The following is a 16890-nucleotide window of genomic DNA, read 5'->3' on the forward strand; positions in this document are numbered from 1 at the left end:
ATTTGTAAATATGTAACAAGAAATTAGGGCATTAAAGCACTCCAAGTGGTATAAAAATCACTGTACATGTATTGACTCTGGTGCATCTCCATCTCTCTTGCCTTAATTTTGTTCTGTTCCTCTGATTTTTTTTTTTTTGTTGACAGGGAGATTGGTGGTCGCAGACTGGTGGTGGGAACCAGGCTAGCTAAGGAGCTGACAGAGTTCAGTGGGGACTTTTCCCTAGAAGGTCTGCAGTTCTGGAAGGCTGCCTTCTCTGCAATGACACGGTCTGGGTCTCCATCGGCACCTGGAGTTGCATGTATGGAGTCCACTAAGGGGTGGCCCGATCTCAGTCCAGCCTCTGCCTCTGCCAGTGACCAGAAGGTGGTGCTTCTTCCCTGCAAAAGTGCACCTAGCAGGGAGAGGGTGCAGCTGTGGCTGCAGGCCAAGAAGGAGTTTGAGAATCCTCAGAGGGAGCAGACAGAAACTGGTGCAGAAGTGAGGGCCCACTTGGACTGGGATGGACGTCAGAGTGTTGGTGGGGCGGTGGTCTCTACAGAAAACTTTGAAAGGGCATGTGATCAATTTGAGAAAACCAGCATGCAGGCCCTTAAGGAGGAAAGCCAAGATATTAGTCCTGTGGAAAAGGCCGAAAGCTGCCCTGGACAGCCAAGGACCCAGGTTGTGGCCACCAGTGCGAGAGAGGAAGCGGATGAAGTGTACTTTGGCAAATCCAGTTCTCCAGACTCCCCAGATCTGCCGCCCTGGCAACAGACAGTTTGGCCGAGTCCTACCGGTGTTGAAGGGGACACGAAAGGGTCCACATCAGACCTGGCATCACCCAAGCTTGCTGCTCCAAGTAGTCAGCCCTGCACCTCTCCAGAAAGGAGACAGGACAAGGAATTCCTCAGCCCCTCACCCTTCTCTCTCTCAGCCCAGAGGGAGGAGAAGTCCCATCCCTTTCTCCTCCACAGCACCCCTGTCACCAGAAGACGGAAAAGCAAAATGGACCCCGAGCCCAACTGTAGCCCTCCCATGACCGAAGGTATCAATTGTCCCATCCTGCATGTCTCACCACTTCAATCAAAATAAATTACTGACCAGCATAAACATTTTATTGAAGTCTCTTCATAGTGAGAATTTCTTTTATGAATGCTTTTAAAAGGCTGCATTCATGACTAATCAGTAAATATGTGGCAGTAATTTATTGAATGTTTTCAATGGAGGGAGGGTCTTGTGTCTTGTGTAATTGTTTCCTTCTCCCTGAGAATGTTTTTGTTGGTCCTATTTCAGACATAGAGTCCAAGTCCCCAAGAGTGCAGCAGCGAAGAGGGCCACACACCGACACCCTGAGGAGAGTGCTGCTCACCACACAGATGAAGGTCAGTGCTGAGGCCACACACATTATGTAACTCACTAAGGAATGTCCTGATAAATCGTCTTCCATTCGTCTTTTAAAGTGAAATGCCAGCAATGCTGCATGCGAGGGAAAGACTAGTGAGACTGTCAGTTATGGCACATGGCCACTGACAATGAAATACAGCGGAGGTTTTCCTGCAAAGGACCTCTAGCAGTCCTGGCCCCCAGTGAGGGAATGACATCACAACGTTGTTTTTTTTTTTTTCTTGACTGAGAAAATGTGCTTCTTTCCTTTCCAGAACCAATTTGCTGCTTTGAACGTTCCAAAGAAAGACGGCTCTCAAATCGAAGGCCCGTCCATCAGCAACTCGTACGGTTTCAAAATCAGCATGCAGAATCTTCAGGATGCTAAAGCACTGCACGAGGTGAGCTCCTGTCTCCTGTACCACCTGCCACGCCTGCATTCTGAAAGTAACAGCACTGTGGGTATGAAGTGCAGTTGAGGAGTGAGGATCTGGAGAGCACCGCATTGTTGGATTCAATGTTGGCAAAAAGAGGTGCACCATATTGACATATGGCTATAATAACAGATGGTAAATAAAGGAACCATACCTGCTGCCCTCCACCAACAGGTGCAGTACCTGACTCTGATGAGTATGGAGCTTCATGCAAGGACCCGACGAGACCTGGAGCCCGACCCAGAGTTTGACCCTATATGTGCCTTATTCTACTGCCTCCGCTCTGACACGCCACTGCCCGACTCTGATAAGACCCAGATGACCGGGGCCATTGTGGTGGACAAAGACCGTCTCAGCTGGAGCCGAGGTGACTGATTCTGCGCTATGCTAAAAGCACATCAAAAATATAGAGGCTTTTTTTACTTTAAAACAAGCTTTGATTGTTGGGGGCTGGATGGGAAGAGAAATGATTTAACAGCTGTCTTTATGCCACAGATTTTGCAATAGTGCTTGTAAAAATTGGCAGAACCCCCCCGTAGTTTGCAGTGCATATTTCATGGCCCTCTCTGGGATTTGTGGATAAATTGAAACGTGTGCAAATGATGCATCTCTATGCTTGTGCAGGCTCCAGAACCACAGCACCCCTGCTGGTCAGATCTGGAATTTCTGGTCTGGAAGTCACCTACGCTGTTGATGAAAAGCATCTCTTTGAAGAAATTGGCAACATTATGAGGAGGTTTGCAGCATTTCTTCACCTTACCTAAATGCTCATGGGGAACGCAGCCAGAAGATACTTATTTTTGTTTTATTATAGTAGCAGTGTGCACACTTTTTTGAATGACAAAGTTTATGAAGGATCTTTATAGGTAAAAGTGCATCTAACGTGGACTGAGGCAAGCAAGGGTGGTTAAGTGATTCAGGGGCATAATTTAGTGTGGGGAGAGAGATGTAAATCACATGACCTGAGAGGATGTAGCACAAGGAAAGCATTTTAGAGGAAGACGGAAAATTAACATGGTGTGACAAAAAAACAAATTATTTCTGCGGAGCTGCATCACAGGCCGTGAAAGCAAAGTGATAAAAAATAATTTGTTAAGTGTCTGGAAACAATTGCCCCAACTCACTGAGAGTGAAAGAGGGAAAAAAGCAATCATTCTAAATGTGATGGTTTTTGAGACTGCCCTATCTAAGTCGTGCACACGCTCTTTGGACAGGTTTGACCCAGACATCCTGGTCGGGTACGAGGTGCAGATGCGTTCGTGGGGATACCTCCTGCAGCGGGCGTCCGCGCTGGGCGTGGACCTGTGCCAGCAGCTGTCAAGGGTGCCAGGTATGGATGGGCTGTGCCAGGCAGAACTGAGCAAAGCTACTTGCGCCAGACTGTTCTGCCAGAAAGCCCCCCCCCCCACCCCCCTGCACCCCACATGACCAGAGTGATCACAGTGTGTTTTTTTTTTTTTCCTTCGTTTTTTTTTCCTCCCCTAACCTGAGCTTTGAAACGGTCTCTGAACCGGCTTTCCCCAAAATGGAAAAAACATTCACTGTAGGATGAAGATACGTCCCAGCTTGGCAAGCAGTTTGTCGGGGAGAGTGTTTGTGTTGCTGCGGTGGTCGGTTTATCTTTCACTGAATGCCTGTGTGTTTGTGTGTGTGTATGTCAGTTTATCTTTCACTGAATGCCTGTGTGTTTGTGTGTGTGTATGTCAGTTTATCTTTCACTGAATGCGTGTGTGTGTGTGTGTGTGTGTGTGTGTCAGTTTATCTTTCATTGAATGCCTGTGTGTGTGTGTGTGTGTGTGTGTGTGTCTGAGAGAGAGAGAGAGAACGAGAGACAGAGAGGCCTCATTTCTCAGCCATCTCTCTAAATTGCATTTTCAGGCAGTCAATACAGTGTTTACAGAGATACTGAATGAAGCCCCGCCCAGTGGCCTACATCAAAGGGTTGTCCGCCTCCCCCCCACCCCCCACACTCACACACAGTGCCATGATCTCACTTCTAGGCTTGTTCTCATTGGCACCTCTGATTAATCCATTACTGGGGCTTTGCTGGGAGTAAAAGGTGTGGAAGCCTGTGAGTTTTTACTCTCTGCTTTCCGCAACCTTTGGCAGTAAATGAGCCAGAGAGAAGTGTTCAGTAAAAATCAATCCCGAACATTGTGATGATCATTTTTTCCTCCACAAAGTGGGAAAAGATCTTTAAGCTCTCCCCGGACGTTGTGAACTCTATTCCTCTGGGGCCTACCGGTGAGTGATGTCATGGGCACCTGTCCGTCCCCTGCAGGCGACTCGAAGGAGAACCGATTTTCGGCAGAGAGGGACGAGTACGGCGCCGACACCATGACGGAAATCAACCTCATTGGCCGCGTGGTCCTCAACCTGTGGCGGATAATGAAAACCGAGGTAGCCCTTTCAGCTTTTTACACTTTAATGCTGCAAGGACGAACTTGCTGGGAAATGTAGTATTTTAGAAGCCTGTTTAACATCTTGATGCTTCTCGTTCTGTCGGTTAACTTCAAATGCTTCCTGGCAAGGAAGCAAAATTTGGTCAGTTTGAAAGTATGGGCGCTTAGCTGATGTTTTTTTTATTCAGGTGACGCTAAACCACTACAGCTTTGAGAACGTGGCCTTCCATGTCCTTCACCAACGCTTCCCCCTCTACAGCCCACGCACACTCTCAGACTGGTTCGACCACACCACTGACCTGTACAGGTGTGCTCAGTCACTGGTTACAATTCTTTATCGGGTCTATTTACCCTTTGTGTTCATCGTTAACCCTTTAAGGTGTAATATTATTATGTGATTAGAATCTTAACTGAACATTCTAATGCTGATGTAACAATCACTACTGGTAATGGAACACAGCTGAGTTCTAGAACACTGACATAGAATTTTGAAAAAAAAAACATTCCAAATAATCTACTCTGCAAATGGTTCATTTTCTTGTGCATTTTCATAAACCTGCTTGGTTAATGGGTCTTTCTGGTGCAGGTGGAAGATGGTGGATCATTACGTCAGCCGCGTATGTGGTACCATGCAGCTGCTCCAGCAGCATGACATCATTGGGAGAACCAGCGAACTGGCCCGGGTCTTCGGCATCCAGTTCTACCACGTGCTGACGAGAGGTTCCCAGGTAACAACCCTGGACTTCTTGTGCGAACACATCGCTCATAAAACCACTTGGTAGAGCTAGCCTTTTGTCAGCAAAATGAAAATTAGACTAGATACCAACATCCGATTGTGGCACTTCATTCAATATGATTTTGTTTTGAATGTTGTTTGTACTATTAAGGAAGCTGAAACAAGCTTAAAGGAAGTAAATCATTTTATTAAGCAAATAATAAACCCTAAGTAATCATTTTGTGGACAAAGGCTTAATACTGAGGTAGACAAATGTTTCATTGCATTAGTAATATTATGCCTGTGATGTGAAAGATGGTCAACAATAAATAGGAGCTTCATAAAAGCAGGACCCTGGTGGAACTGTAACCAAGTCAACCTCGGATTAATATTCAAGGCGTGTTATACTGAAGGCTTACTGTTTGGCTACATAATTAATTCTCAATGGGCAGAGAAATACTTATCTCAGACATATAGTTAGGGTTGCCAGGTGCCTGGTTTTGGACCTCAATGTCTGGTTTGCAGTGTGTGCACACATGCATGCACATGCTTTTTACAAGTTGTAAATCTGGCAACCCTACATGCAGCAAATGCCACCATGCCTTTTAAATGTCCCAGTTAATACATTCAATTTTGTTATAACATGTTTTGGGCTAGAATATACCAACATCTGTTAATGCTGACAGAGTTCAGTACATTTACTCACAAACTCCCCCTTGTGGTCAGGCAATGAACTGAAACTGACAACACCAGGTCATTGGAAAAAGCCAACCACATGTGACCCTCCCAAATCCAGTGCAGTTTTACATGTCAGGAGTCACCATTGAACTCTGAATTCTGTGTGGTATTGTTTCATATCACAGGAGAGATTTGAGAAATTTGATGTTATCATGTTTCCCCTATCAATGTGAATGAATTTGCAGAATATAAAATAGTCACCAGGTTGAAAGCATGAGGGTATCCCAAATGCTGGTGGTCAAGACAGCAGAAATCTTCAGACACAGATTGAAGACCCAACTTTACAGGCCACATCTTAGTTCCCCTCCCATCCCCACTCCCCGTCAAATACTCCTAACTTTTGCGCTCAGGTTACGGTATTTTTAAAATGTTTATAGGTTTTTGTGTTCTTTGGGCTTTTTATGGACGTAACTTGTATGCATTCAAGGTTTGTATTTTGGTTCTTGCTTAGCACAGTTGATAGTGCATTAGAGCTTCAGTGATGTTCCCTGGATTCTTGCTGGCCTGGCAGTGTTGTTAGCCAGGTCTGGCACATACTTGCATAAATCATGTGAATGTGCTTATGTTCTTCCACGCTCTAAATCCCTCTGGATAAGCCAGTGGGCTAAATTAACGTAATGTGTTGTTAACCGCTTGGAAGGGAAACCGTAGAGCCTGAATCTTATCGGAAGCCCTCGTCCCCTTCCCCTCCCCCTCCCCCTCCCCTCCCCGCAGTATCGCGTGGAGTCCATGATGCTGCGCATCGCCAAGCCCATGAACTACATCGCCGTGACGCCCAGCACTCAGCAGAGGGCCCAGCAGAGGGCGCCGCAGTGCGTCCCGCTGATCATGGAGCCGGAGTCGCGCTTCTACAGCAACTCGGTGGTGGTGCTGGACTTCCAGTCCCTCTACCCCTCCATCGTCATCGCCTACAACTACTGCTACTCCACCTGCCTGGGCCACGTGGAGAGTCTGGGAACGTAAGCGCGCTTTTCTTTCTTCCTCCATCTGTGCAGCTTTTTCTCACGGTTGGATTCTCGTGCCAGGACACATATCACAGTTGGCTTCTTTTGTTAAGAAGTAATTTTAGTCTCATTTATTTTTTACCGAGACGTGCACTGATTATGACAAGGGTAATAAAGCCTGTATTATATATGACACTCACTTTTTTTTTTTCTTCTCAAAATCGCAATTCCGAATCCGTGTCTAAAAGTTTGAAGCGTCGGTGCTAATCGGGCTCGCGTTCACGCTCGAAACGCAGACGTGGTTTGAATCATCGATGCTCTACTCTGTTGCTTTATGGCGGTACGCAGTGAAATGCGGCGAAACTGAAACTCCCTTTCGCTGGTGTTTCAGGCACGACGAGTTCAAGTTCGGCTGCACCTCGCTGAGGGTCCCCCCCGACCTCCTGTACGAGCTCCGCAACGACATCACCGTGTCGCCCAACGGCGTCGCCTACGTCAAGGTACAGGTCGCGGCCTATAGCGGATTCTCCTCGGACTGCTGGACTGGGCTGTGCGTAACACGCCATAAATCAGTTGATCTGTGTTCCTGGTGTCGGTGGGCCGCCGGGTCTGCTGGCTTTTGTTTTCGCCTTAATATCAGCAAACGGTTCAGACCCAAGAAACCAGGTGAGGTGAGTAAACTGTGTAATCGACTGTTTTAATTGATCGATTAAGTGCCGAGCAACAACGAGAACCAGAAGACCCTGCACGGCCCACCAGGACCAGGAACGAAGATCAGTGCCCATAAATGCCTATTCTGAGTGAGGGGATGGATATTATGGGCTTATCATACATCATAAATTCATAAGCCCCATTGAGGGGATTACGAGTTACTGCATTTAACAGGGTTTCTGTCGCAGCGGCTTTTCACGATCGCTTGAAACTGGTGAGGGAAGATCAGCTTTTGTCCCCGAAAAAGTTCGCAAGTGGCGGTGTGTCCCGTCTGGCGGTGTCTGTCTTCTGATGCCTCCTGTCTTGTGTGTGCGCGCAGTCGTCCGTGCGGAAGGGGGTCCTTCCCAGCATGCTGGAGGAGATCCTGAAGACCAGGTTCATGGTCAAACAGTCCATGAAGGCCTACAAGCACGACAAGGCCCTCACGCGCCTGCTGCACGCCAGGCAGCTGGGCCTCAAGCTCATCGCCAATGTCACCTTCGGCTACACGGCCGCCAGCTTCTCCGGCCGGATGCCCAGTGTGGAGGTGAGGAGACGGGGTAGGCACTGGCTGGTGTCCCATGGTAATGAGCTTCCCCCCCCCACCCAAAGTGGCCTGATCCCAGCAAACTGTCCCATCCCATTCAATTAAGGTTCATATTAATATTCTGTGTCTGATATTGCAGGTAGCACGCAGCAACAAGCGGTCTGGCTAACATCTGAATTAATGCATGCGTTTCTATCGAAAGGAGATGGCTTGAATCAGCAATGTAGACAGTTAAGACTGTTAGGAAAGGTGGTGTGCTGATGGGAGGGGAAGTTGCACACACACACACACACACACACTATTAATAGGAGGGGTGTAGTAAAGAAATGGCTGCCCTGGGCTCTCTCACCTCTAGAAAGAGCTCCGTTCTGTGCGTGGTGTTTGCTGGGTAATATTGAACACGCTGGCCTCTCCCAAAGCACCCGAGGTAATGAAAGGCCTCTCCCTCTCTGGCTGCTCCAGGTCGGCGACAGCATCGTCCACAAAGCCAGGGAGACCCTGGAGAGAGCCATAAAGCTGGTCAACGACACTAAGAAGTGGGGCGCTCACGTTGTGTACGGGGACACGGACAGGTAACGCGGACGTTAAGACGCCGATGCCACCTAACTGAGCAGTGTCAGGGTAAAGTGGTAGAGTGACTGACATTAAAAACAAAAAGAAGGTTTTCTGAATGCCTTGAATGAAGAACAACTACGAGGCCTACAGCCAGAAATTAACTTGTTTTCTGCATTTATAGGAATGTGCTGCTGTAGGATAGCGGGAACCAGACAGCATTGGGTCCTTGTATATTATTTCTTGAATACTCTGATGGCCATGCGTCTAGACTAATGACCTGACTGGACCTTTTTGGAAAGGACATGGGCATTTAGATGGCTTTTTAAGAGCTTTTCCATTTTGTTGGCTTTGTATTTGTCTAAAATTGTGTCTGATGCATGCAGGTAATTAACAGGGGGGATATGGGGGTTACAACCCTCCAATATTGCAAAACGAACCAAGTAATCCCCTTAATAAAATTGCCAGATGGTGAAAAATAATTTTATGATGCGATTGGAATGTACTGCTGAGGCTGGGTGTTCACGGTGCCACGGATTCCATGACTCTACCCATTTATTTATTTATTTTTGTTGCCATTTTCATGCTTTCCTCCTTTTTAGTGCCTTCTGTGATTTTTCTGTAGTTTTGAACTTCTGGCACTTTTACCACTTCAGTTGCGCATCTTATTTCAATCATTTCCCACTGCTGCACTTCTATCTATTAATCAATTTAATAAGTTAACGTTAAAGCAAAAAACTGATTTCTTTAGTTTTCCGTGATTTTCAACTTTGCCGTGACTACTCCACAACTTCAGCCAATATTTTCTGTGACAAGCACCCAGCCTAACTGATCTAATAGTATTTTCCTCTTAGAATTTGCCAGAATTTATAATTTCACAGTTGTTCTTTTAGGAAGTTTCTTCCAGGGTGCATGTCCCCAGACCCCACACCTACATGGTTGCTGTTCTTGGGGTCTATGCATTTCAGACCCCTACCCCACCCCCCCCATATTCAAACGAAAGTCACGCGCTAGGTCTGATCGATGTCCAGTTTCATGTTAAGCAAACAACTGTAATTCTAATAGAGAAAAGCTTCAGTCCAGTTGTTTGAGCATCAGCCTCACTGGATGGATTTAATCATTAAAAGGAAATTGGCGGAATTAAAATTCAAAGGAATTTAAATTGCCGATTTCGGAGAGATCCATTAGCCCGTCCTTTGTTTGGGATGCGTTTCCTGATCGCTGTGAACCTCCCATTGCTTTTTTCTTTTTACCCCCAGCATGTTTGTCCTGCTGAAGGGAGCCACCAAAGAGCAGGCCTTCAAAATCGGGAACGAGATCGCAGAGGCGGTGACGGCCACCAACCCCAAGCCGGTCAAGCTCAAGTTTGAGAAGGTTAGTGTTCCTCGCCCGGGACCGGAGAAACCTGAGCACGAGGTCTCTGCTTTACTTTGTGTAAGGATAAGAGCGTCTGCCAAATGCCTGTACTGTAATGCTTTGTACCTTTACAGGCAGAGGTTTCATTCTTTTTGCACTACCACTGACAAAATAGCACCGTTTTTGCTTATGATTGGCATATGAATTCATTATTTCTTAATGATTATTGGCATAACTTCACATTTAACCAATGAAGGTCAATAATAGCAAATAGTGTTTTTTCATTGTATATCGTCTGAAAATACTGAGACTTATTAGATAAAATGATCCTTTCTCTCCTTCTCGCTCTGTCTCTCTCCCTACCTGTGTGTGTGCGTGTGTGTGTGTGCGCGTGTGTGCGCGTGTGTGCGCGTGTGTGCGCGTGTGTGCGCGTGTGTGCGCGTGTGTGCGCGTGTGCCCGTGTGTGTGCCCGTGTGTGTGCGCGTGTGTGTGTGTGTGTGTGTGTGCGCGCACGTGCACGGATCTACAGGTGTACCTGCCCTGCATTCTGCAGACAAAGAAGCGGTACGTGGGCTACATGTATGAGAGCCTGGACCAGAAGGACCCTGTGTTTGATGCCAAGGGGATTGAGACAGTGCGCAGAGACGGCTGCCCTGCTGTTTCCAAGGTAACCGGGAGAATTTGTCGAATCCCCCCCCCCCCTCGTGGTCATGCCAGATTTCACCAACACGCGCACCGCTATTGTATGAATGCTGTTCATTGTTCTAATTAAATGGCCAACATTTCAGGCAGGTTTAGTGCAGAGGTGTCCAGTCTTATCCAAAAAAGAGTCGATACGGATGCAGATTTTTTTTTTTTTTACCCAGCAGTATGACACCTGATTGAACCAATTAACTAATCATGGTCTTCAGCCAAGACCTTGATAAGCAGAATCAGGTGTAGAATCATTGTGGTGGGATAAAACAAAAACCTGCACCCACGTCGGCCCTTTCCGGATAAGATTGTTCATATCTGGTTCGGAGTCTGGCTGGGGTTATCAGCAGGGCGGTGGTGTTGGGTGTGGGTGTGTGTTCAGGCGGCGGCGAGCACTGCTCCTTCTCCCGCTCAACTCTCACACACACACACACCTCCCCCCCGGCAGATCCTGGAGCGCTCGATCAAGCTGCTGTTCGAGACGCGGGACATCAGCCAGGTCAAGCAGTACGTCCAGCGGCAGTGCGTGAAGATCCTGGAGGCCAAGGCCAGCATGCAGGACCTCACCTTCGCCAAGGAGTACCGGGGCAGCAACTCGTACCGGCCTGGGGCCTGCGTCCCAGCGCTGGAGCTCACCAGGTACGCCCCCACCGCCTCCCCTTCAGCCAGAGAGCCACACCCTCCTTTTCCCTCTTATTTATACCCATCCTGAAGGCACCTCCCCTTACACTCACAATACAATTTAGCATTACTACAGGTTACAGAGCAGGAAAGGGATATGCTGAGGTCTAAGGTTTGCAGCACAGGTTAATTTTTGCCCCGTCCTCATTTAGGGTTTTATGTTAAGGTATAAAGTGTAATGTTACAAATGTTGGATGTTGCCTTTGACAGAAAAAGTTGATTAACCAAAGGATGGAGGTTTTATGCTGAACTACTCAGTTTATCATTGACTGTGCCCCTGGTGGTATTACTACAACTACACCACTGTCTGCTAAACAACATACCCATTTTCTGTGTGCCCCTCCCCTTTTATACTCATTCTCCATGCCCCTCCCACCCCAGTTCCTGTTTTCTCACATTCAAGGTGCTTCACATTCTTGCGAGGCTAAATCACACTGAATGAAGTGTAATTTCTTTTTTTTTTTCTTTTTATGAGTCTTGTTCCAAGGACAAGGTTTCCCATTCTTGTCCGTGTGCGGTTCGCTTGCCTTTGTGTTGCATTTTGCGTGTTCGGGGTCTCGTGCGTTTCAGTGTAATGCGTGTGCCTGGACCCTCAACTTTGTGTTTACGCGTAAAACCTTTTGTGTTGGAGCCTCCCTGCGAGTGACCCTGTCTGTGTGAAAGCACTCCCCGCGTCTCCCATTGTCTGCAGGCTCCACCACAAGCCTCGGCGTACCTGAGACTGTTGCCTAGCAACTCTGCCTTTAGTGTGGGGGAAAAAAAAACTTATTTCAGAGACTTGGTTAAAGGAATAATATACAATTTAATGCATGAGTGGTGTGTGACAATTTATCTGAGTCATTCGAATGTTAATTTTTTTAACTATTGATTGAAATAATGAAATACTGCCACTCCTGCCTTTAAGTGTCAAAGTAATAAATGTAAAAAGTAAAAATAAAAATTTTATATTTGTAATTTTGTCTTATTTTGTAAAAAATAAAAAAATAACTAAAAAGGGGGGGGTCTATATTGCTAAATTACAGACCTATTATCCAAAATGGATTGTAATATTCAATCCGTTCTGCTACCTCAGGACGCCTAGCACCTCCCCCTCTTCGCACCTGCACTTCCAGAACACGTCTCCTCTCTGTTCTGGCCCCACGATGGTGGAATGACCTCCCTGTGGAGGTCAGAACAGCTGAGACTGTGACCCATTTCAAACGACGACTGAAGACCCACCTCTTCAGGCTGCACCTCTCCCCATCCCTTCCCCCCCTGTAAATGACTAAACTTAGGGTTGTAACTAGGCAGCTGTTTAATAGGTGACTTAGTTGATGCGCCAGTCTTAACGACTACTTGTATCTTTATTTATTTTTATTTTTCCATAGATTGCGTTGTTGCCGTTCTCGTTGTTAGTGTTAATCAGTTTAACCACCAGGGTCCAGGTTGAACTATGCGGTTGTTCCCTGTACTTGGACCGGTACTTCTCTCTAGGGGTTTCGTCATTCTTGTTCCTGGTTATGGTTATACACTTTGTTGTACGTCGCTCTGGATAAGAGCGTCTGCCAAATGCCTGTAATGTAATGTAATGTAACTAAAATTGCCCTCAGTTTAGTTTCCGTGGGGGTGTATGATGAACGATTCCATTTCTTGCGCCCCCTACAGGCGAATGCTGGCGTACGACCGGCGCCTGGAGCCGCGGGTGGGCGAGCGGGTGCCCTACGTCATCGTGTACGGCGTGCCGGGCGTGCCCCTCATCCAGCTGGTGCGGCGGCCCATGGAGGTGCTCCAGGACCCCGGCCTGCGGCTCAACACCGCCTACTACATCACCAAGCAGATCCTGCCCCCGCTGAGCCGGGTCTTCGCCCTCATCGGGGTGGACGTCTTCGGCTGGTACCAGGAGCTGCCGAGGGTGAGCGAGCGAGCCGGACCCCGGCGCTAAAGCCGGGATTAGCGAATCCGCAAGGGCGGTCGAGCGCCTGTCCTCGTGCTCCGGCCAATCCCTGCCGTGGTTTTAAATCCTCGCTGCATTCTCTCGCCGCTCTGAGTCAAACTCACGGAAAACAATGCAGCTGCCTGGACTATGAATGTATTTATTGGTCAGTTTACCGTTTGTGTCCGTTTATACAGAAGGCAGACTTGTTCCATTTGTCCTGTTTTATCGAAAGCGTTTTATAAAACAATTGTGGTCAGGCAGTTTGGTACAGGAAATAAGCTCATTATCCTGTGAAATGTTACTGCTCGTTGCCATGGAGCCCGAGAAGTCATTGCCCGCGGGTCGGACTACGTGGCTGCGGTTAAGTGCAGTGCAGGCGCCCCCTGGTGGCTAGCTGTGTGAAGTGGCATCTGAGCTCTGCATTAAAGGGATAGTTAACTTTCTGGAGGTTTTTTTAGTATTCTTTCAGATTTTGTGAGTTTTTAATTGGCCCAGCCAGTGTAATGAGGGATACGCTGGGCATGGTAGAAATTTCTGAAGACCTGCCAGTTTTACATTAGCAGGCATAGGGCATTAGGGGGTTTGTAGTCTGCAGCAAGAAAATCCATTTCAGGTAACTCCATAGCAGCTTGTACAGTGACATTCGGCCTCCAGTCATTGAACTGAATGGGAATTCCCAGGTAATTTTTCAATGCAGTTGTATAGTATTTTTGTTCAGAACCATTTCATATAGCACGCACCTTGAGGCCACTGTGCTTAAGGGAAGATGTACAACTCTGGAAACAATGTGACTGTACAAGTTGCTTTGGAGTTACTTTTAAGTGTATTTTCTTTCTTTAGACCACAAACCCCTGAATGCCGTCTGCCTGCTATTGAAAGGCCATCAGGTCACCACCAAAACTTTGCAAAGATACCGTCTGGGCCAATCAAAAACATACACCAAAGACTGAATAAATGTTCCAAAAACAAAAACAAAAACAAAAAAACGGAAAGTGAACTATCACTTTAAGGTCTTTATAGCCCTCCTCAGGCACACTGCCTGCTCCAGACTGATTAACTTGGGCAGCGTGCCCAGGGCTGAAAATCAAGTCTGCAAGGGTGGGAGAGAGAATTGGGCCAGAAAGTGGCACACTGCAGAAGAACACATCTCTTTCAGCCACACACTCCTGCCTGCCAGGCCTGTGAATGCGCGAGCGAACAGGCTCGCTTAGCTGACCACGATGAAAATGATGAACTGGACACTGGGACAGGAATGCTGATCCACTTTAGGGTAAATTGAGCAATGGTCAGGCAGCATATTGTAAGGATGACTTTAGCTCTCCTGATCTGGAAGGATGGGAGGAGGGGGCTCAATATTTAATAAAAATTTTAATGGTCTGAGTGAGTCTTCAGTTACTGGAGCTACTTCTGCTACAGTTAATAACTCATTTGAATTGCATTAAAAGCCAAATGCTAGGCTGTGAAGTGGTTCTGCATGCAGAGTAGGTTTTTTGGAATGTTTTTTTTTTTTTCAAAATTCAAAAGTATTCTAGAACTCAGCTGTGTTCCATTACCAGTAGTGATTGTGACATCATCATTAGAATGTTCAGTTAAGAACATTCTAATCACATACTTTTGACCTTACACCTTAAACTGTTAAATCTGAGGAGCGTACTGTTCCATTTCTAACCTGATATTTAGGCTTGTTTGAAATCACAAGAAAAGAAACTAATTCCTGTGCTTTGCCCTCCCCCAGATTCAGAAGGCGCACTCGACGGCGGGTGGAGGGGAGGACGCGGGGAGGAAGGGAACCATCTCGCAGTACTTCACCACGCTGCACTGCCCCGTGTGCGACGAGCTGACCCAGCTGGGCGTGTGCGGGCGCTGCCGGGCCGAGCCCCAGCGCGTGGCCGTCACCCTGCAGCAGGAGCTGCGGCAGTGGGAGAGCCAGCAGGAGCAGCTGCTGAGGGTGAGCTGGGCCCGGCCAGCCCACGCGCGGCCACTAGGGGTGTAACCATACTACTGGATCACCACACAATAAAATAGTGATACAATAGAATTTCTCTTAATTTCTGACCTTCGGTATGCACCTATTGCTCGCTTTGGATAAAATGTAAATGTTTAAAACAAATTAATTTGTTTACAAATTGTCAATTTATCATGATATGATCTGATAAATGCGATATGATGCGATTACCTGCGATGTGAATATGACCCCCATCCCACCGACACTCAAGAGATCATTGAAAAGCCCATTGCTGGTTCCCCCAACTGGCTTTTATACATGACTTATCAGGGTGCCAAGTAATAACTACACGAGGGTGCGCTTGCCATTTTGATCCGACGAGTGGTCAAAGAAAACTTAAACGAATCCAAAACGTGTTTTTCCATTGAGTGCCATTCTTTGAAGTCATCGTTAGCATTCGTATGTATTTCAGGTGCGCCGCCGCCCGCGTACCTCAGAGTGACCGTGCGTTTGTCGTCTCTCCAGATCTGCAGGAACTGTAGCGGGGGTGCTGAGCGCCAGGTTCCGTGCGTGTCGCTGGACTGCCCGGTCCTGTACAAGCTGTCCCGGGTGACCCGCCAGCTCGCCAAGGGCCCCTACCTCCGGCAGCTCTTGGAGCAGTTCTGACCCCCCCCCCCCCCCCCGGAGCCGCCCTCGCACCCGGGAGCTACATTGGTGCTAAACGCAGTCTTTAAATTCAGCTGCTTTTGCGTCTCATTTTTTTTTTTTCTCTACCTTTTTTTTTTTTTTTTTTTAAATGGTGCTTTGATTAAAACCCTGTCGGGTTTTTCCATTTCGTCCTGTTGCTATTCGTTATACGAGTGTTTCGGCACGCCGGAGGTTGCTGGATTTGGCCTCCGGCGGGAAAAAAAAAAAAGGTGTTTTTCGAAGCTTGTGTTGTCCTCGTTCCCATCCGCTGCATCGTTTATTAGCTGCTATTGGTTGTCAGTGAATCCGTGTTTTCTCCGGACAATGAGCTTGAATTGCGGTCGGGGTCCGCCCCCGCCAGCATGGCGCCTCAGGCGGCCCGACCGAAGGACCCTTCTACGATCACAACTATTTCACGAGCGCTGTAGCAATTTGTAAATGCGGGACTTTGAAGTCCCACCGATTTTTTTTCCCCTAGTGGGGCCCCCCCACTCAGGGGTCTCCGGGATGACGAATTAAACCACTGTTTAAATTCAACTCTTTTTATATTAAAATACGATCTTTTTTGTAAATAGAAATTATTTCCTTGTAAAGTGGCCGCAATTTCTCAGTGTGCACCCGAATTTGCAAACGGTTCTAATGATAATGGGGAAAAGAGAAAAAAAATGAAACGTTGTTTTTATTAATTCTGTTTCAGGGTGCCATGTGCTTTTTGTCTCCATTTTCCCTGCCTTGAAAAGGATGTTTTTATTTAAGTATGTTTTCTGCAAAGAATAGTCCTTAAACTCTGAGCCGCCGGGAAACTGGGTGGGATCGGGAGAGCAGAAACGATTACCTATGTGTCAGAGTTTTTAAACTTCTGGGACTGTTGCAATACTGTATTTTGATAATTTATGGCGAGAGTATATATTATTTCCTTGTGCAGATTTGTTTTTTTACACACATTTCTAATGCTTTCTCTATGCTCAACGGTATATGTTCCTTTACCTATGTAAAGACTGATTCTATAATTTCCCAAACAATTGTACACAAGATCTGTGTATTTGTATAGTTGTAAAAAAAAATCTGAAGGAAGTGTGTTTTTTTTTTTTTTTTTGCTTTTTTGTTTTTAATGGACATTTCTGTGGGTGGAGGTTAAAGATTGATATAATAAAACTAAATGTATGAAAATATATTTCTGCTGAACCTTGCTGTTTCTTGGAAAGTGAAGTCTAGTCTCTAGTGAT

The 16890-nt window shown here is 46.9% G+C and overlaps 1 protein-coding gene across 1 annotated transcript in view; it reads left to right on the top strand.

Moving 5' to 3' along the window:
• Nucleotides 1-16838, top strand: part of rev3l (REV3 like, DNA directed polymerase zeta catalytic subunit) — a 60664-nt gene extending 43826 nt beyond the window's left edge. The window contains exons 14-32 of the mRNA XM_064340001.1: nt 147-1027; nt 1276-1364; nt 1641-1766; nt 1974-2166; nt 2424-2535; nt 3014-3129; nt 4081-4199; nt 4390-4508; nt 4788-4929; nt 6369-6613; nt 6990-7098; nt 7629-7835; nt 8298-8407; nt 9647-9761; nt 10273-10410; nt 10885-11075; nt 12762-13008; nt 14768-14980; nt 15503-16838. Coding sequence (XP_064196071.1) covers nt 147-1027; nt 1276-1364; nt 1641-1766; nt 1974-2166; nt 2424-2535; nt 3014-3129; nt 4081-4199; nt 4390-4508; nt 4788-4929; nt 6369-6613; nt 6990-7098; nt 7629-7835; nt 8298-8407; nt 9647-9761; nt 10273-10410; nt 10885-11075; nt 12762-13008; nt 14768-14980; nt 15503-15643 — 3613 coding nt within the window. The 3' untranslated portion in view covers nt 15644-16838. The remainder of the gene's footprint in view (nt 1-146; nt 1028-1275; nt 1365-1640; nt 1767-1973; nt 2167-2423; nt 2536-3013; nt 3130-4080; nt 4200-4389; nt 4509-4787; nt 4930-6368; nt 6614-6989; nt 7099-7628; nt 7836-8297; nt 8408-9646; nt 9762-10272; nt 10411-10884; nt 11076-12761; nt 13009-14767; nt 14981-15502) is intronic.
• Nucleotides 16839-16890: the final 52 nt, after the last annotated feature.

This window comes from Anguilla rostrata, chromosome 6, assembly GCF_018555375.3.
Source record: "Anguilla rostrata isolate EN2019 chromosome 6, ASM1855537v3, whole genome shotgun sequence".
Lineage (NCBI taxonomy): Eukaryota > Metazoa > Chordata > Actinopteri > Anguilliformes > Anguillidae > Anguilla > Anguilla rostrata.